The sequence below is a fragment of the Drosophila navojoa genome, chromosome 3 (genome assembly GCF_054131105.1).
Source record: "Drosophila navojoa isolate 15081-1374.11 chromosome 3, UAZ_NAV_1.0, whole genome shotgun sequence".
Taxonomy (NCBI): domain Eukaryota; kingdom Metazoa; phylum Arthropoda; class Insecta; order Diptera; family Drosophilidae; genus Drosophila; species Drosophila navojoa.
In genome coordinates this window covers 12,577,855-12,596,330 of record NC_142891.1, presented here as the reverse complement: position 1 = coordinate 12,596,330, position 18,476 = coordinate 12,577,855, and the positions used below count along the sequence as shown (strand labels likewise).

The 18,476-nt window shown below is 42.2% G+C and overlaps 5 protein-coding genes across 5 annotated transcripts; 2 read left to right on the top strand and 3 right to left on the bottom strand.

The window, feature by feature from the left end:
- The first annotated feature begins 179 nt into the window (after positions 1-179).
- On the top strand, positions 180-3,492 carry sac (sterile affecting ciliogenesis). Its single transcript, XM_030384286.2, has one exon. It carries the CDS (start codon positions 257-259, stop codon positions 3,452-3,454), a length of 3,198 nt encoding a protein of 1,065 aa, XP_030240146.1. The 5' UTR covers positions 180-256; the 3' UTR covers positions 3,455-3,492.
- A 36-nt stretch (positions 3,493-3,528) lies between these two features.
- On the bottom strand, positions 3,529-5,813 carry tctn (tectonic). The gene is made up of 2 exons (XM_030384287.2): positions 5,184-5,813; positions 3,529-4,939 (listed from the first exon to the last, which is right to left on the bottom strand). The coding sequence occupies exons 1-2, from the start codon at positions 5,811-5,813 to the stop codon at positions 3,572-3,574; spliced, it is 1,998 nt and encodes a 665-aa protein (XP_030240147.1). The 3' UTR covers positions 3,529-3,571.
- Positions 5,784-7,159, bottom strand: B9d2 (B9 domain-containing protein 2). The gene is made up of 3 exons (XM_030384290.2): positions 6,869-7,159; positions 6,437-6,788; positions 5,784-5,912 (listed from the first exon to the last, which is right to left on the bottom strand). Exons 1-3 carry the CDS (start codon positions 6,954-6,956, stop codon positions 5,819-5,821), a joined length of 534 nt encoding a protein of 177 aa, XP_030240150.1. The 5' UTR covers positions 6,957-7,159; the 3' UTR covers positions 5,784-5,818.
- Positions 7,160-8,485: 1,326 nt separating this feature from the next.
- LOC115562561 (testis-specific serine/threonine-protein kinase 3) lies at positions 8,486-10,032 on the bottom strand. Its single transcript, XM_030384289.2, has 4 exons — positions 9,734-10,032; positions 9,274-9,664; positions 8,903-9,213; positions 8,486-8,839 (listed from the first exon to the last, which is right to left on the bottom strand). Exons 1-4 carry the CDS (start codon positions 9,765-9,767, stop codon positions 8,583-8,585), a joined length of 993 nt encoding a protein of 330 aa, XP_030240149.1. The 5' UTR covers positions 9,768-10,032; the 3' UTR covers positions 8,486-8,582.
- Positions 10,033-15,951: 5,919 nt separating this feature from the next.
- Positions 15,952-17,438, top strand: LOC108658283 (odorant receptor 98a). Its single transcript, XM_030384288.2, has 3 exons — positions 15,952-16,814; positions 16,874-17,231; positions 17,292-17,438. Exons 1-3 carry the CDS (start codon positions 16,048-16,050, stop codon positions 17,364-17,366), a joined length of 1,200 nt encoding a protein of 399 aa, XP_030240148.1. The 5' UTR covers positions 15,952-16,047; the 3' UTR covers positions 17,367-17,438.
- Positions 17,439-18,476: the final 1,038 nt, after the last annotated feature.

Here is an 18,476-nt window from a genome sequence, read left to right as displayed (position 1 = left end):
CAGCGACAAAACCGCTCATCACTGTTTTTGTTAGTGTTAAACAACGAATAATTTTGAATTTTTGCGCTGCCAACTTTCTATGCTCGTGCTGCCAACTACTGCAAATTACAAATGGCGCGCTGTTTGAATTTGTAATCGGACAATGTTATTCAAAAATACCTTGATACAAAGTATGTCATTTATTTCTTAGTTTACGACACGAACATCAGGAATATATTGGAATTACAAAACAAACAAAAAAATAACATCCTAACCAATGGAAGTCGAACAATCAACTGCGTCCGAAACACGCAGTTATTCTGCTGATTCAGATTCCGGGGAAGAAGAGGACGAATTACCGGCAATATGTATTATGCCACCACGTCCAGGCACAGCGCCGAAGCACTTCCAGGAGCTGAATATACCGCGCGAGCAATTGACGCCCGTTCACTATCCTATCCAGGAGGCACAACGTTGGCTCACCCTGATGGGCAAGAATGGCAAAGTCTATCGCTTTCCACTGCCCACAATATTGCCAAAGGTCATCCAGACGCGCTTCGTGCCCAAGGGTGAGATACCCAAGGATGTGGCCGTGGATCGTCGCCGCAGACAATACAGCAAAATCAATCTGATCGAAGAGCTGAAGAAGGCCGGACTCACCGACGATATGCTGCAGCCCACCGAAGAGCAGTACAACTTGATGTCCGAGTTCGCCTTTCCGCACAAGTTTCCACTGAGCTTCTTCGATGACAGCAACTATGACATTAGCTCGCCAGCCGCTTGGTTTGAGCTGGGAGTTGTCGGGGATGTCCATTACCCGCTGCCGGCACGCGCCTATCTGCCCTACAATCGGAGCCTGCGCAGCTGCCGTTGGGTCACGGCAGCCGTAACATTTTATAATGAGAAAACGGATCTCTGGACGCTCATCTCGATGGACGATGAGTGCAGCTACGATGTGCCCAAGCTGCAGTTCATGTTCCTTGCCGAGGATCCGCACAAATATATACAGCGTCTCAAGTCGGCCGTGCATGAGCGGCACAAGGGCGAGCAGCTGATGCTGATGGAGCTGATTGTGGACTGTGTGCTCCACGATGATATTGAGTCGACGACTTTCGAGAGCTTCAAGCCCATTGAGGACCTGCTGGCCAAGTCCACAGTCTCGGAGCAGTGCAAGCGTCGACTGCGCTCCGAGGTTAACATCGTCTTCGAGCGCCTGATGGCGCTCTATGAGCTGGAGCAGTTCATCATACACATGCCCAAGGAGTTCCCCCAATTCCGGAATATCTCGCTCAAGGAATTCCTGCCGACTGCTGCCCCCGTGGACTTTGCCGATCAGGAGCGACGCGAACTGCAGGCGCTGGGCATCAACATCAAGGAGAAGCGCTACGGCTGGCTGAGGGCCAGCCTCTTCTACTGTGCCGGCGGCATCGAGGCCATGAGTGGCGTCGCTGGCGAATGCCAGCACATCGAGACTCTGAGCATATTCGTGGTCAACTTCAATAAGCCCATGGCCCTGGTTGACTTCCTGCAGTCGCAGGAGACGCACAGCGACAGTGTGTCCACCTTCCTGAAGGTCTACTGGCCCCAGCAGCTGACCACTGTGATCACTGTGGTGCTGCGCGCCCTGGGCAAGGGCTGGCTGGACATCTCGCTGAACAATTGGACGGTGTACCAGATGTGCAAGATCTCGCAGTTCATTTTGCAGGTGAAGTTCCGCATGCAGGAGTCGATGGAGGTGTTGCTGCTCTCCTCGCTGATGAACTTCTCGAAGCTCGTCTGTGATCCGTGCCAGCAGTTCCTGCATCTGAAGAGCAATTACAAGTGGACCAGTAATTATATCGACACGGAATTTCCCTATGCAAAGCCCGTCTTTGCCCTGACAATTGGCATTAGTGACGATCGCAAGGTCTTCTACTCCACCAATCCGGATGACTTTCAGCCCTCACTGATGGACATCTTCCGGCGTGGCCTGGAGAAGACATCGGGTGTGCGCACAATCGAAGCGGAAGTCATGAGCAATCTGAAATTCGCCCACAATCTATTCATCCTGACCGTCGAGCTGATCGAGGACAGGTTCCTGATTCAGAACGAGCTCATGCGCGATTGCTATGCCCACGCCGTGCTGCCTCTGAAGGCCTATGCCCGTCACTACGAGCGATTCATTGACTTCTACCTGCTGAATGTCGTTGACTTTATGAAGGACTATGCCTTGGCTCGCAAGCCCTCGTCGCAGGTGAAATGGGATATACTGGAGTACAAGCGAAGGAAGGAGGAGGTGCGCGAAATATTGCCATCGTACATAACCATCGGACCGTTTTACATCAATGTGGACAATCTGAAGCAGTTCTTGATCAAGAAGTACATTGACCTGGTGCGGCGCATCTTCGAGTATTATGTGGATCGCATGTACGAGTCGACGGAGAACATCATCGAGCGTTGCCACGAGGTGTTCCACAAGATCGCCCTGCGACCCGTCAGCATCGAGCATCTGTTCGAGATCCGGGACTTTGCGCTGACCGTGCCCGACATTGTGGAGCACCTGCGTGCCGACATACAGGTGCTTTGGCTGGAGTACGACCTGCTCGATAGCTTCTTTTACAATCTGAGCGACCATCAGTTTGCCATGAAATGGAACGCCTTTGCGTGGCCCTATCAGATCCTGGTGCGTTTGTCCACCCTGAAGGAGGAGCAGAAGCTCGACATTGATGAGTTCCTGCGTCAGCACTACAGCGAGTGCCAGGTCTTTGAGGAGCGTCTCGAGTCCCTGAATGACGAGGTCCAAGCTTATTCGCTCTGCTTCAATCCGAATCGAGCGATGGAGACATCGGTCGATATTAAATTGACATCGGCCTTGATCCGGGAACTGGAGAAGCTGGGCCAAACGCTGCAATATCGCCAAGAGCTCTTCGAACTGGAGCCGCTGTCCACCGAGTTTCTGACCAGCATTGTGAGGAGTTTTCAGCCCTATCGAACGCTCTGGTATGCCTGTGCCAACTTTCACAAATTGGAGGATGCCACTCTGGGTAATCCCATTGCGCTGATTGAGCTGGACGAGGTGTGGAACAACTTGATGAATTTGCGCAAAGAACTGGTCCAGTCGCTGGACAACTTCAGCGAGAAGCCCGAGATAATGGAGGTGGCTAATGTGTTCATAGGGAAAATTGACGGCTTCGTGCCCGTCTACCAGAGCGTCAAGGATCTGCGCAACGAGAACTGGATTTATTTGCACTGGATGGAACTGAGCCACGTGATTGGCAACGAGATCAAATACACTGCGGCCATGAACTATCAGTATCTGATACGCAAGGGCGTGCTCGACTTCCTGCCCGAGCTCCACGAGATCTCCGAGCGGGCCACCAATGAGGCCGAAGAGATCAGGCTGGCCATCGAGGAGGAGGAGAAGCGCAAGCAGGCCGAGCTGAATGCCATGCTGTTGCGCAAACAGTTGCGCAAGTGCCGCAGGGATATCTGCTAAGATAATCGAGACACCTCAAAAGTATTCCACATTCAATCATAGTTCTTGCAAAAAGCGTTTTTATTTATTATTAATATTTGGAGTGGATATATATTAGCTTCTACTTCATTACTCTGACTAGCCAAGTTGAAATCTTTGAGCCACAATCATAAGAATTGTAAGAGCGCTGAATATCAAGTGGGAATCTAGGGCAATTAAATGATTTGAGCTGTTGTGCAGCTTGTTCTGCGCCTTGAAGAACATCACGGAGACAGCTAGAGGCAACTGGATATGTTCCTCGGCCGCATCGAACTCGAGATCGTGTCGCTGGCCGAGCACCAGCCTCGCATGCTGCAGGACACTCTGATGGGGCACTTGTCCGTCGAGCAGCGCCAGCTCGGAGACATAGAACTCGTAGCTGACGCTGAGCCACATATTGCGACAGCTCAGAGTCTGCTGTTGGGCATCGTAAGTGGCCTGGATGGGCGTCTGCTGGGGCTGGCCGTCGGCATAGCTGAGCTGCAGCGGCAGCCACTTGTCCAGCTGCGGTCTGCCCAGCTGGGAGACGAACACCAGCTGAGCCACTTGCTCCAGCTGGGTGCAGTTGGGGGGCAGCAGTTGGCGCCAGATGGCCAGCTGCAGTTGCTGGCAGTAGTCTGTGTTATTCTCGTGCTCCGGCACAGGCGAGAGCTGCCTCAGCTGGCACTGCTTGGTCAGATCAATGCCGAAGCTGACGGCGTGGCGCTGCTCCAAGCTCTGGCTGCAGGGAATCAGCCAGTGCTGATTGACTTGGCTGCTCTCATTCCGACTCTGATAGTAGTTGAGCATCTCCGGTTTGCTGCTGTTTTCAGCACTTGGCAGCATGGCCAGGAGCAGGGGTGCTCCGAGCTCATAGCCAAGTGCGCCAGAGCTGGGCTTGGTATGGAGTTCCTCAATGGACTTGTAGACGAGCGCGTAGGTCAGCCAGAGCTCCGCCTTGCCATCCCCCACGTTGGCCTCCCTCAGCAGCAGCTTGGCCTCCAGAATGTTTGTATAATTATGCAGCAGCTGCAGCTCAATGCGATCCACCAACAGCTCCAATTGCGTCTCGTTGCCCTCGAGGCACTGGACCTTGGGCTTCAGCAGCAGCTGCTGACAGATTGTTATATTCAGTCCATGCACCTGCTGCTCCTCCAGCTCTCTGGGCCGCGAGAGCAACTGATGGCTGTTGGTCAGATTGAGCAGACTCCAGAGATTCATTTGCAACTGCGAGGCATCGGCGAGGAGGCAGCTGCTCTCCATGGGCTGCAGATAGAGCAGCGTTTGCTTCAACTGGCAGCCGGCGCTCTCGTAGGCCATGGGCAGCTCCCAGCTGGCTAAGGATTTGCTCTCGGGCTGCCACAGCTGCAGAGCCTGGCCGAATTTGTAGTGGGACGTCGTTGGTGATGCCGGCAGCGCTGTCTCAAAGGCATCCAACTGTTCCGGCCATCTATTGTAGTCTCTGGAATCGAAGATTTGGCTTGGTATCTGTCAAGAGACAAGAATGAAAAGAAATTAATTTTATTATTTACTAATACATTCTTATATAGTATTTGCAGTGCATATTTTCATAATTTTCATGGAAATGTACATATAATAGGTAATCTAGGTAGGATAGCTAGAACTAGGAATTCATTAAGACAGCTAGTGAGTGAGCATTTCATCTAGTTTTAGCCTACACTCATTGCTGATCTATAAAAATGGTAATATTTATTATTGACGATTGATTTACCTGCGTTTTGGCTGGTTTCGTGTGGCTGCGAAAGACGCAGAGCCAGCCGTCGCTGATCTGGCACGTGGGCAGTCCATGATTGTACTGAAAGTCCTCGAGGCGCGTGTGCTGCTCGGGCAGGCAGCTGAAGACCTGCAGTGACTCCTGCGAGCAGTCGCGATCGCAGCAGCAATTAACCTCACACAGATCCTGCCGCAGGTCACAGGAGCAGTAATAGAAGCTCGTGTGCTTGCGAGGGGAACCATATGCTGGAGCTGTGCTGGCATTGAAGCTGTTTGCTGTGGCAGCAACGGCAGGTGTTGTGGGTTTTGTGGGCGCCGCAGTGGTGCGTGGCTTGGACGTCTTTCGTCGGGGAGGAAACGTTTGACTGGGCGTGGTCACAGCGTCAGGCAAGGAACTGGAAGTAGTATTCATATCAAAATCATAGTTGTCCATGGCTGTTGTTGTTGCTGGAAATTCTGTTGTTGTAGACGAAGTTGTTGTTGTTGTTGTTGCTGGTGATGTGAGTGTTGTTGTTGCAGCGGTAGTGTTGTCGCTCCTTGAGACGCCAATTTTGATGCACTGCATGGGAGCTGAGAGCAGGCAAATGCCCAAAAATGTAGCGAGTATTAATATATTCAAGTGGAACATGTTTATTATTTGAATTCCACGCCGTATTCTTCAAATCTGCGAAATATCAAATTGAGTTCCACAATTATTTTGCCAGAGCTGCGCGTTTGGAGTTTGTAGCTGTGAGAAGAGAGAGAGAGAGAGAAAGAGAAAGAGAGAGAGAGAGAGAGAGAGAGAGAGAGAGAGACAGAGGAATGTGAGCAAAAGTAGATGACAACAAATTAGATTCTAATGAAATAATGACACTAGCTGATATTAGGCGGAAGCTAGTTTAATGGTAATTTAGTTGTAATGTATATGCGAATATCAACTTAATTTCTTGTTAGTTAGAACAACTTGAATTTATATATATAAATAAATATATATTCGTATAAATAGTAAATTATTAATTTTGCCTAGTTTAATTTAGATATCTTAGCTTAAATTAATCTAAGCTAAGACTAAGCAGAAGAGGGACTCTTAGAAACGAAAGCTTTATAATTTATCTAAAAAACTAACGTAACTATTCAATATAAACTTCGATCATGCATTTGATATATTAATCAAAACATAATCTAGCTTATTGATTAACTACTCAAGAAAATAGAGCTTTATTTTCCAAGAGCTCATCTATTTTCCTTAAAGCATGTGTTATTCTCGCTTACCGCTCTACGCCCGAGTAAAGTAAATCGCTTTTATGCAAAGCTGGGCTGCCGCCTCCGAATTTCTCCTTTACGCACTGCCACCAGGTGCTTGGAGCTATCCGCCAGGTGTTTATCTCCAGGCGATGCGGGCCCGGTCTAGCCGGCAGGTGGGCAAAGCCGTAGCCGACGGGCCAGCACTGCTGCAGGACGTTGACGGCGTACACTTCGACGAGTAGGCGTGGCCAGCCCTGCAGGGAGGCGGTGCTCAGATGAATGTCGATGGGCTGAGCGAAGTCTGAGCTGTTCTGCAGGCGATGGCTGGAAACGTGCGTCTGACCCTGCACCTCGCCCTGCACCAAGCGCCAGGTGTTACCTAGTCGCATTATATTAAACAGTTGAAAAATATACAGATGTATATAATGTATATTAGTTTTTTTAATTTATTTCATTTACCACTCTGTAAACTCCACTTGCAGTACAAATGTGGCTCTTCGAATTCAACAGCTTTCAATAGTTGTCCTATTATGTGCACTTCCGCCATCAATTTAGCACCTTTGCCAACAGCACACAAATTGAATATAGTTTTTGAATACAATTTTCATGCTTTTGAAACGCGTAACTTTGTATTTTCGGATTATTTTTTTTGTTTTGGCAGCTGTCGTTGCCAGAGCAACCGATTGTTGTCATGACGGCCATTAAATGAAGCGATTAATGCTGTAAATGTTAATGTAAAATAATTTATGACATTACCCAAAAATATTTTTTTGTATTCATTCAATTTAATATGCCAAAATGGATTTGAAACATCTTTTGCAAAAGCGCTACTCACTCGATTAGCGCCGATAGTTTGTGTTATCGTCAAATTGTGGCGGCGGAACGATATGTAATAGAGCTGTCAACTTGCGGCGATGGCAGACGACATGGCGCGTACTTGTGGTGAATTTGTGCTACTTAAAGTTTGTTGTGTTAAAAACATACGCTTAAGGTTAAATAAATACAAATAACATGAATAAATACAAGTGAATAAATACAATCTACTATTTTACAACTATTTTCATACCATAATAATTAACAATGGCAAGAAAGGCAAGAGTCAGAGCGCCTAAATTGTGGTGAATTTAAGTATTCAAATGTGAAAATCGTTTTTGAATGTAAAATTTACATAACTGCGCAAGGGACAATATATTACATAGTTTATATTTTTACTATGTATATACATACATTCATATTTTTTTTTTTTTATTAATACTTTAAATAACTATTAATTACAAAATAGAAACTAAATATATTTTCGTTTTTATTTTATTGTTAAGTTTGCAATATGTTTAAAAACACACTAACAAGCATAAAAAACATTTGTTAAAAACTATAAAAATATATGTTTTAGATTTTATGAACATTTCCTCAAGTATTTCCCCTAAGTAATTCCTCTGTCATTCTTCCAGGTATTCAGTATTTCTTCCACTTGTATTACTCATATGTAATTCCAAGTCTTTAATGCTTTGCTGAACGATTACACATTTTACTTCACTTTACCACCAAGTCTGGGTGACTGAGGAAATGCACTAGCTGCTGCCCTTTATATAGGGCAACGTTCACTCATTGTTTCATTGTAGAGCAATGTGAGCACTCTCTGCTACTGCGAGCAGACTAGCTTCGTTTTACTCAAGTACAAATACCAAATGAATGATGCGCCTACACATAGACAACTTAAGTGATCTTTACAAACAGGAGTATGAGATAAGCAGGAAGACAGACAGGGAAAGTAAATCGGATTATTTCATACACATATCTTTGATTAGGCTAAATGTTGATGATTAATAATTAATGTTTATAATTATTAGATGTCATGGACAGCAGTTTCTTCTACCAGGGCTCATCAACTGACTACGATTTGATAGCTTTCGATTTATCTTTCGAATCTTAGGGACAATGTCTTTAGTCTGTACATAATGATGACATGTGACTTTAACGTTTAACATTCGAGCAACTGAAATGAACTGTACTTTATGTTTAATATTGCATACATAAATATATTTCAGTTAATATTCGTAGAAAGATCACACTTCATTTCGGTCTAATTGTGCAGTTTTATTGACTAAAAATTTATATTAAAAAAGTATTTTGAATAGTTGCGGCAACAGCGAGTGTTGGGCTGAAGCGAAAATTATTTGGAGGACAGCCAAGGATCTTCTTTAATCTGGGGCACATTGTACCTGATTTTGACGGGGGCCAATATGTGCATGATCATGTGTTTGCACTCGCTGCTTGCTACCGGATTTTTGGGGAACACCAGCGATTGATTAATGCGCTTCAGCAGAATGTGCACGTTGGAGCCATCGTAGGGCAGGCGGCCAAAGACCATCGCATAGCAGACGACGCCACAGGCCCAGATATCGGACATGAAAGGATCATAGGCAATGCCTGAGAGAAATGAATATATGAATATGTGAATATATATGAATATATATTAATATATGAATATACCCTTTAGAATCTCTGGACTGGCATAGGCATAGCTCCCGCAAAAGGTCTTTGAGAGCACCACCTGGTTTTCGGCAGTGCGCGTATCCTTGCGTGCGAACCCAAAATCGATCAGCTTCAGATTCCAGTTCTCGTCGAGCAACAGGTTCTCGCACTTGATATCGCGATGCACGACGCCCTTGCTGTGTATGTACTCCACGGCACTGATCAGCTGCTTGAAGAGGGTGCGCGACTGCGGCTCATCCAGGAATTTCTTTTCGCGCACATAGTCCAGCAGAGTGCCGTTCTCTGCCAGCTGCATTATCAAATAGACTCTAGGGGCAGGGGAACGGTGATAGGAATCTCCAGTCTATAGTCGAGTCTCGCAGACTTACCGGTGACTCGTCTCGATGCTTTGATAGAATGTTATCAGATTCTCATGATGCAGTCCCTTCACAGCCTCAATTTCGCGGGGCAGAAACTTTTGTGTGTATTCCGATGGCGCCTTCACTTTCGATATAATTTTGACGGCCACCCGCTTACCGTACTCCTCGGAGAAGCCGATCTTCACTTTGGCATAGTTGCCCGTGCCAATCACTTTGCCCAGGATGATGCCGTGCTCCTCGAGGATCGTCTTCTGTGCCTTGACCTTCTCATCCTTAGGCGGCGCTGGGGCGGCGGGCTTGGCCTGGTCCGATTTCTCGGTGTCAAATGTGTAGACTTTTTGCTCCGTGCGTCTACCCGAGGCCTGATCGGTGACGAGATCTTGCGATGAGTTTGAGGTAACTGCAATGCACGTATATGTGGGTGATATAGCTAAAGCTTATTCAGTTTTAAATAGCCATCGATACTCACTTGGGTCACCCTTTCTCTTTGGCGCTGTCGCCATTTAAAATGGTCCACGAAATTATTTGTTCTGTGCCAAACTGCGCCAGGATGTTACTGAGCTCCTCGAGTCCTGTTGCCGTGAAGAAACCAAAGTATCATTGAGAGCTTTACTTGAGCATAGTTGCTATAAAACTACAAAGTTGAAAAAAACCCAGAAATTTTGTTCTTTTCCATTCAGCTAAATGCCGTGACACTAAATTGACAACATTTTCGATACTTCGATTTTTCGAATCGAACAACTCAATGTAGCCAGGGTGTTTCATCCAATAATAAATTGTATGTGAACAGGTTTTCGTTATTATTGAAGCATTTATGTAACTATATATTCAGTTATATATTGCATAAATGAAACGAAATAAATGGAAATATAATTTAATGGAATTATAATTATGAAATATAAAACTCTTCTCCTCTTATTGAACGGAAATAATTAGAATTTTGTCTGTATTAAATAACCTATCATGACCAATTTCAATATAAAATATGTAAAATGTCTGAAATTATGATTGAAAATAGATGGAAGAATTTATGAGGGAGCGATTTATTCATTGATTTTCTTTCTTTACGCTTAACAAATTCTAAAAAGTGCATAATAATAATATTATTGTTTTATTGTAATCAAGTTGTTTTATAGATGAATTGAAGGATAATTAGGTTTTTATATAAAATAAAAATAACTAAATTATTACATTATTACATTATTATTATTACATTTTAATTAAAGCAAAGAATAAATAAAGCTGTTAAATTTGAATATTATACGCATAAAGAATTATTTTTTTATAATTTATGTTAGTTGAAATTATTTACAATTATTCACTAATATTTAAAATATTAGTATAAGTATTTTTTCTACATTTATTTATAAATTATGATTATTCTTATGATATATGTATGTAAAAAAAAAAATAATAATAATAATAAGGTTTAAGCACTAATATTATTAAGTAATTATTTATATGTGATACGCAATTGATCTGTAGAACTAAATTAAAATGATACTATATTTTATTATATTTATTTTTATTACTATGTTATTATATATACTGAAGCTCGTATTTAGTTTTAAGAAGTAATAAATAAAAAGCAAAATTTCTTTGAACTGCCAAAAAAAAATATATATAATAATAATAATAAGAAAACAGCTTCAGCAGAATTCGTACTGAGAAATATGATATGGATACTATATACTTATATATATGTATGTTTATATATATATATATATATATATATATATATATATATATATATATTTTTTTTTTTTTTTATTTTAAATTGAATTTATATGCTGGAGGCGTTGCGGCTGCCCTGTTTATGCAGTTGCCAGTTGTGTAATAACTCAAGCAAAAATCAAATAAGCCCCACGACCGAAACCACCTGGCAAAAGGCGATTCAACACAGTGTGTGTGTGTGTATGTGTGCGTGTGTAAAATGGCCATAACTTTTACTGGGCGGCTTTTTTTTTGTTTTTTTTTTTTGTCCGCGCCCAGAAAAGCCCCTAGCCATTGGTTACCTACATTTTTACTTAACTTTCGGCGCTGTTTGAGTTTTGCTTTATGAAATTTTCACAATTTTTCCATTTTTCTTTTCCATTTTTATTTTCCCTGCATTACTTTTGCTTTTATTGTGCGGCTTGTCGCTGGCACGCCCCCACCGCCCAGTACGCCCATCAGCTTATGTTAAAGTAGCTTAAGGTCATTCGAGCGGTTTGTAAATTTCAATTGAAATGCTCGCAAATACAATCACACACACTCACACAGTCACACACACACACGCTCACACACGTATATTTATTTTTTGGTTTTCGGTTCTCGTTTCACCACTGCGTGCAAGTGAAATTTTATGTTTCATTTAAAATTGAAACGTAGCTGGCAGCAAAACAAAGTCGCCTGCAATTGGCAATGGAATTTAATACACAGACTACTGGCCCCTTGGCCCCTACAGCTTGCTCTGTCCTGCTCTCCATCTCTCCATCTTTCATTCTCTGCCTCTATCTCTCTCCCGCTCTACAGCCAGCGCTGTCCTCGCTTCGGTATTAAATAAAATATTTATAATTTCATAATGAAAAAGAGCAGCCTGCCAAAGATAATGCGAACAGTGGGCTATACTCTATCTTTTCGTTTTTTGTATAATGCTCGAGGCGAGTGCAAGTATTTGGACTTATTACTGAACTAGATTAAAGCAGAAATTGCTAATGGGGAAAAAATTTAAAGTTAGATTCATTAAAAAAATAAATAAAATAAAAGTAAACAAATAAATAAAATAAATAAGATAAAATAAAATAAAATAAAATAAAATAAAAATAAAATAAAATAAAATAAATAAATACAATAAAATAATGGAAAAAAAAACATAAATAAATAAATAAATAAAATAAATAAATTAATAAATAAATCGCATTCAATTTTTCTGCAAATTGTAATTAAATTATTTTTCTTTAAATAAAAAATATTATTACTTGCTATTTATATTTTTATCATTATTTTTTTAGAAAAAATAGATTTTTTGTTTTATATCTAAAATATATTTCTTATTAAAAAAAAAGAATTAATATTTATATTTTGTATGATTTTCAATGATGTGCAAATTAAAAGGTCGCTCTTGCAGTTTTATTTACATATTATATATTTATTCATACATTATATATTATATATTTATAATCAAAAAGTTTTTATAGAGCTATTGCTATTAATATTAATTTCATTTTATTTTACTTTATATATATATTTTTTTTAGGCTCTTTGTAAAATATAAATTATTACATTAAAAAAAAAACCTTTTAATTTTAAGCATTTTCGAGTATTCCAATTTATAATTCTTTTCGTACGACGAAACTAATTATTCGCGTCATTATTAGTCTTTGTATTATTATACAAATGCATATGCGTATATATATAATAAGGAATTCCTATAAAGAAAACGTGATTTATAGTGTATCTAAAGTGCATTTTCCTGTCATATTTGGTGAGTCTTGTTTTGTGGCCAAGTTGCCCGGACATTGCTACCTGTCGCCTTTTTCGCAGCATGCATGTTAATGCTCCGCCATTACGTTGATTTCACAATATCCTTGCACATCCTGTCCAGAGCACTGCAGGCTCAGCTTGGCTTGGCTTGGCTTGGGAGCATCCCGCAACGGAGCAGCGCAATGTCAAAATTGTTTGTGGCAGTTGCCGCCGCAGCTGCGTTGCCAGCGGAAATGCCGCTACCCAGAGCACAGACACCGGGAGAGGGGGGAAAGAGTGGAGAGGGGAGTGGCGGTGAGTGGGGAGTGGGGCGAGTGCCTTAACGATAAACAGGAATGGGAGATGGCAAAGGGCGCAGCAGCTGAAGTATCCGGAACCTACACACACTCGCACACACACGCACACATACACACACTCTGGCATACGCAAAACAGGCAAAACTGCAAAAATGACAACTGAAATATGCGACGCTGTGCAAATTTGTGAGTGAGTCGGCGGGAGAGACGTGTGTGTGTGGGACAGGGGAAAACGGGGGGATCAGTGCTGTGGGCATTGGTCCTGGCATTGTGGTTTATGTCACGCATCATCGTCAGCTGCTGCCGCACTCGCCGGCATTGCTTCAAGCTTCTTCGTTTGCCGTTTGTCGTTTCTTCAGCATGCCAGAATGTTTGGCCAGTGCAGAGTTTGACTTATCGCTGGCCAGTTCATGGGCCGGCGCCATCTACCGGCAGGAGTTAACAGTCGGTGACGTGTTTGTGCATAATGAGCCGCTTGCCAAGCCAGAACCCGAGGCCGAGCCCGAGTCCGGGTCCAGTCCAGTTGAGCCTTTGTTGTGGTGCTTGCATATATCCTTGCATACAACTGAGATGCCATTCATTTGCGGCAATCCTTGCCAGCCACAGGCTGTACCCGTTGCCCAGGGCAGCTGGCTGCACCTGCTCTGCTCTGCTACGGCCTGAGCTCTACGCTCCCATCGTTTTTTTACTCATCCGCTTAAGCCGTCGCTCGACTCTGCTCGGCTCTGCCTTTCTGGCAGTTGTTCTGTCATTAACATCACTCGACATTTTATTTTGTGTATATATAAAAAATATACAGTAACAGCAACAACAGCAATAACAACTTCTCCAACGGTCAGAAATAATCGCAATGCAAATCTTTGTGCAACGGAAATGAGAATGAAAGAGCTGCAGAAACTGCACAGAATAATCATAGGGCAACACATACACACACTCACACACACACATACATAAGGGGCGTGTGCATATCCAAGGGATATGCTCTGCAAAACATCAGAGACATTCACTTTTCTCAGTTGCATATTTATACTTGCTCAGGCACTGAAAAGAGAACTGAGAAAGGTGTATTAGTTTCATTGGGGGGGCTGACGGAATGTTAAACATTAATAGAAATGGAGTTTCGAATTTCTTATAGAATCGTAGATAGGAGAAAGCGTGACATATTATATTGAAGTTTAGTTTCATTAGATTTGTAACAGGGATCCATTGGATCGTTTATTTTTCAGGTAGATTGCATTCTACCTCCTGCCAAATCTGAAAATCTGAAATTTTAATTCTTGAAAAACTTAAAATCACTCCTGAATAGTGAACAGGTATTATGCATTTACATACGCTCGACTGCAATGGTCTTTAGTTGTTTTGCTTTCGAATAGGGCGAAAGGTGTTGAATTTCAGATTCGTAAAGTTTTCAATATTTTTTGCATATTTGCTTAACAAGTCATTAATGCAGTTGCAGAACCTTTTAAGAACTTACTTTTAATAAAATTCAACTTGACAATCAAATATTCTGTCTAAAGATATTTCTTTAGGACTCGAGTGTTTGGCCCCAAACGAATGGGGAGGAATTCGTTAAGTCAAATGTTGGCTTCGTCCATGCGAACCGATGACAATTTTCCCAATAACAAAGACATCTGAATATGTAAACAATTGCCATATAACAGCAAATCTACATATAAATGATTGAGGGGCAATTAAGATATTTTGCACTACTGGAGAGGGTTATGATATATTGCTGTGAATTTTGCAAGAGAGATTTTATATTCTAACTAGATGGAGTAGAAGGGTAGATCAACGTTGTTATTATATACCCTTTGTTAAAAGGGAGAAGCAGGCATGGCAGAACCCACAAGTTATATATATTCTTGATCAGGGCGAAGAATTGAGTCGATTTAGCCCTGATTTAGTCCGTCTGTATGTATGAACGCTTCGAGTTCAGAAAATATAAAAGCTAAAGACTAGAAATTTTCGGAAATATCCGTATATATAGCTCGGCTATCGAGTTTATCTCAGAAAATCGATAACTCATCCCGTCAGTTTTATCGATTAAAAACGATTTTCTCGATATTTGTTATTATATGCTCCCCCCATCCCAATATCCACCCTCTCACCAATAAATCTTTAAAAAACTTACTTCAAATATTAAAAACTTGTGCTTTGGCAAATGCACGCATTTAAATAATACAATCACAATCTAAAAGTTTCATGAAGAAGTCCATTCACAAGAAAAGTTACTAAACTAATAAGTTCCCATAGTATCCCCACACTGCAGCCCATGCGTGTTTATGCGTGCCTGCCTATGTATGTGTGTATGTCTTGTGTGAGCAGAAAGACGCAAAGACCTATTGAATTATCAGTTCCTGGAAGGGTTCATGGGATCTCATAGTCGAGCAGTCTCGAGTAGACTTTTCTGGCATATTCCTTCTCAGCTGCTTCATCATATTTCAAACCGTTTTGCATTAATATATATATATATAAATACATTTATATATTATTATAATATAATGAGTCTTATTTACACTATATAATATTATTTTTGCATTAAGGATATTCTCTCTTCAGTATATCTGTCTGTCATGAAAAAAGGATATATTCCACCTTTTCTTCGAGTTGAATTAGTTATGGTCTAAACTTTAATTCAGAAGAAATACGCTTTTAAATTCAATAATATTATTATATTATAGAAATCATGTTTCATGCAAATAAATAACACTTATTTATAGTGAGGCATTACCCAGAGTATAAACACTTCTGAGTTCAACCGTATTAAGGGCATTCCAAGTTCGGCACATGCCAAACAGCTGCTCCATCTTACACGTTTTCTACTGTGCTCAACACATAAATTTATTAATATTTTAAATCTATAGTAACTTATTTTGTTATATAGCTTGCAATTAATTACCGCTGCAGGCGAATGCCTATATAAAGGGCTTTCCCTCAAATTGCCAGCAATAGTTGGAGCTAGCTCTGGTTGCGTTTGTCGTCTGGCGTCTGAGAATTCGGAAACTATTTGTGAAAAGTGAAAATGTTCTTCAGGTATTTGAGGGAGCCGACGGCAACGGATCTGATGCCAAGCCGCGATGGCTTCAAGTACTTGGAGTACGGAATGATGGCCTTGGGCTGGGTGCCGCAGGCGATCGATAAGAAATATCTTTGCATCTACAAGATGTGGACGATGTTTGTGATATGCTTGGCTGGCTATTTGCCCGTCGGCCTGTGCATTACCTATGTGAAGGAGTTCAGCACGTTTACGCCCGGAGAGCTGTTCACTTCCCTGCAGGCGGGCTTCAATGCGCCGGCGGCCTTCACCCGTGGCGTGATATCCTTCCTGAATGTCTGGCGGCTGATGGAGCTGAAGAAGCTGCTGGATGAGATCGACAAGCGTTGCGTAACGGAAGAGGAACGCATTCTAGTGCATCGGGCCGTCATACGTGGCAACAAGATTTATCTACTATATCAGTTCACCTACTCGATCTTCGTGACCCTCACGTACCTAACGTCCGTGTGCCGTGGCCTGACGCCCTGGCGTGTGTATAACCACTTCATAGACTGGCGAGACGGGCCCTGGAGCCTGTTGAGCGCCTCCTTTATCGAGTACATTATCATGTCGTCTGGCGTTTACTATAATCAAATGACCGACGTGTATCCGCTGATCTTTGGCTTTGCCCTGCGTTCGCATCTCCAACTACTTTGCACACGGATCGAAAGTCTGCGCACCGATCCCTCGATGTCAGAGGAGCAGAACTATGTGGCCCTCAGGGGCTGCATCGGAGACCACAAGCTAATACTGAAGTAACCCTAAGCACTGCTTATTCCATATCCAGAATTTATTTGATTGATTGTCTCTCTAGGATTTGCGATCTGATGCGACCCTGCATATCGCAAACGACATTTGTGCAGTTCCTATTCGTTGGTCTGCTCTTCGGCCTGACCATGATCAACTTGATGTTCTTCGTGGATCTGTGGATGGGCCTCGCCTCGATAGCCTACATTATTGCGCTCTTTTTTCAGACATTTCCATTCTGTTTCACTTGCAATCTGATCGAGAGCGACTGCGAGAAGCTGGCCTTGGCTTTGTTCCAATCGAAATGGGTCGATGCGCCGCGCCCATATAAGTCGGCCCTGATCTACTTTCTGCAGAATGTTCAGCAATCGATACGATTCACAGCGGGCTCCATATTCCCCATCAGCCTCGACACCAATATCAAAGTGAGATTGAAAATTTGTCACTAGCCTTGGCCTGAAATTCAGATGAAATTGCTTTTATAGGTCGCCAAGTTGGCATTCTCTGTCGTAACATTCGTCAAGCAAATGAACATTGCTGAAAAATTGAAGACGACATAAAGTGGCTGAAGATGTTATGCATGAGTATATATTGGGTATAGCTATATATAGTAGAGTATATAAGGTGAAGAGTATGCGTATTATTACTATGGAATACTCAACATCGTTAAATATCAAATTATTTATTTAATTTGAACTTTATTTTGATTTAAAATTACACACCCCTTTTTAGTGAATTTCTAGGAAATATAATGTTTAAATATATACAGCTATGTTTACAGGAAATTGAAGATTAAAACACATATTCAATTGATTTCAATTTTTAAGTAATTTACATGCATGGAATTAAAAGTTCGCGTTCAACTAAATTGGTGGGGAATACCTCTGTTATTTCATAGCTCTCAACCTGCAACTCTTATTTCTTATGATGCCCATCAATTGCCGTTTAGCTTAATAGCATTCAATAAATAAATATTTATATATATCATCAATATTGTCAAAGGGAATTTCTTGCCAAAAATAGATTTTCATATCAAAATATATAAAGCTGTTGGCCACAACAGTTGGCCAAGAAGATGCAGAGGAAAAATGATGTCAAATTGTGGCTACTTTCAGATGCACAGCTTTGAGGCAGTCAAAGCCGAGTCGAGCAGAGGGATAGAGCCAAAGCCAAAGCCAAAGCCAAAGCCAACGAAGAGTCTAGTGTAATCCCAGTGGCGAAAGGGTCTGCTCGTAGACGACATAACTTCTTTTTGGCATAATAAAATATTTTTATTTTTTGGCACTCGTCCAGACCCAGCCGAAAACAAAAACAAAAACAAAAAGCCAGAACAACAAACCCGAGCAGGGCAAACAAACAAGCGACGAGAACAACAGGAGATGAAGTGGACTTGGACTTGGACTTGGCTGGTGGGCCGGGCTATGGCCATGACAGCGCCTAAAGTAGCAGCAGTCAGTGCAGTCAAGTGGCCGGGCCAAAATGTCCTTGTGGCCAGGCTCCAACATCCTGCAGCGGGGCGAGGCAGCCTGTCAAGTTCAAGAATTAGGAAAAAAATATTTAAACAAACTCAGTCAGAGAAATCAAAACAATAATAATAATAATGTGAATGTCTATAAGAGAGACTGAGTGTGTGTGTGTGTGTGAGTGCTTGTTCTTTCATGTCCTGAATT

Coding starts and splice junctions, on each gene's coding strand:
- LOC115562561 (XM_030384289.2), bottom strand. CDS start 9,767: ATGGCGACAGCGCCAAAGAGAAAGGGTGACCCAA. Junction 9,214..9,273: donor AGCATCGAGACGAGTCACCG/GTAAGTCTGCGA, acceptor CCCTGCCCCTAG/AGTCTATTTGATAATGCAGC. Junction 8,840..8,902: donor CAGTCCAGAGATTCTAAAGG/GTATATTCATAT, acceptor CATTTCTCTCAG/GCATTGCCTATGATCCTTTC.
- LOC108658283 (XM_030384288.2), top strand. CDS start 16,048: ATGTTCTTCAGGTATTTGAGGGAGCCGACGGCAACGGATCTGATGCCA. Junction 16,815..16,873: donor GACCACAAGCTAATACTGAA/GTAACCCTAAGC, acceptor TTGTCTCTCTAG/GATTTGCGATCTGATGCGAC. Junction 17,232..17,291: donor GCCTCGACACCAATATCAAA/GTGAGATTGAAA, acceptor TTGCTTTTATAG/GTCGCCAAGTTGGCATTCTC.
- B9d2 (XM_030384290.2), bottom strand. CDS start 6,956: ATGGCGGAAGTGCACATAATAGGACAACTATTGAAAGCTGTTGAATTC. Junction 6,789..6,868: donor CAAGTGGAGTTTACAGAGTG/GTAAATGAAATA, acceptor TAATGCGACTAG/GTAACACCTGGCGCTTGGTG. Junction 5,913..6,436: donor CTTTACTCGGGCGTAGAGCG/GTAAGCGAGAAT, acceptor CTCTTCTCACAG/CTACAAACTCCAAACGCGCA.
- tctn (XM_030384287.2), bottom strand. CDS start 5,813: ATGTTCCACTTGAATATATTAATACTCGCTACATTTTTGGGCATTTGC. Junction 4,940..5,183: donor CGAAACCAGCCAAAACGCAG/GTAAATCAATCG, acceptor GTCTCTTGACAG/ATACCAAGCCAAATCTTCGA.
- sac (XM_030384286.2), top strand. CDS start 257: ATGGAAGTCGAACAATCAACTGCGTCCGAAACACGCAGTTATTCTGCT.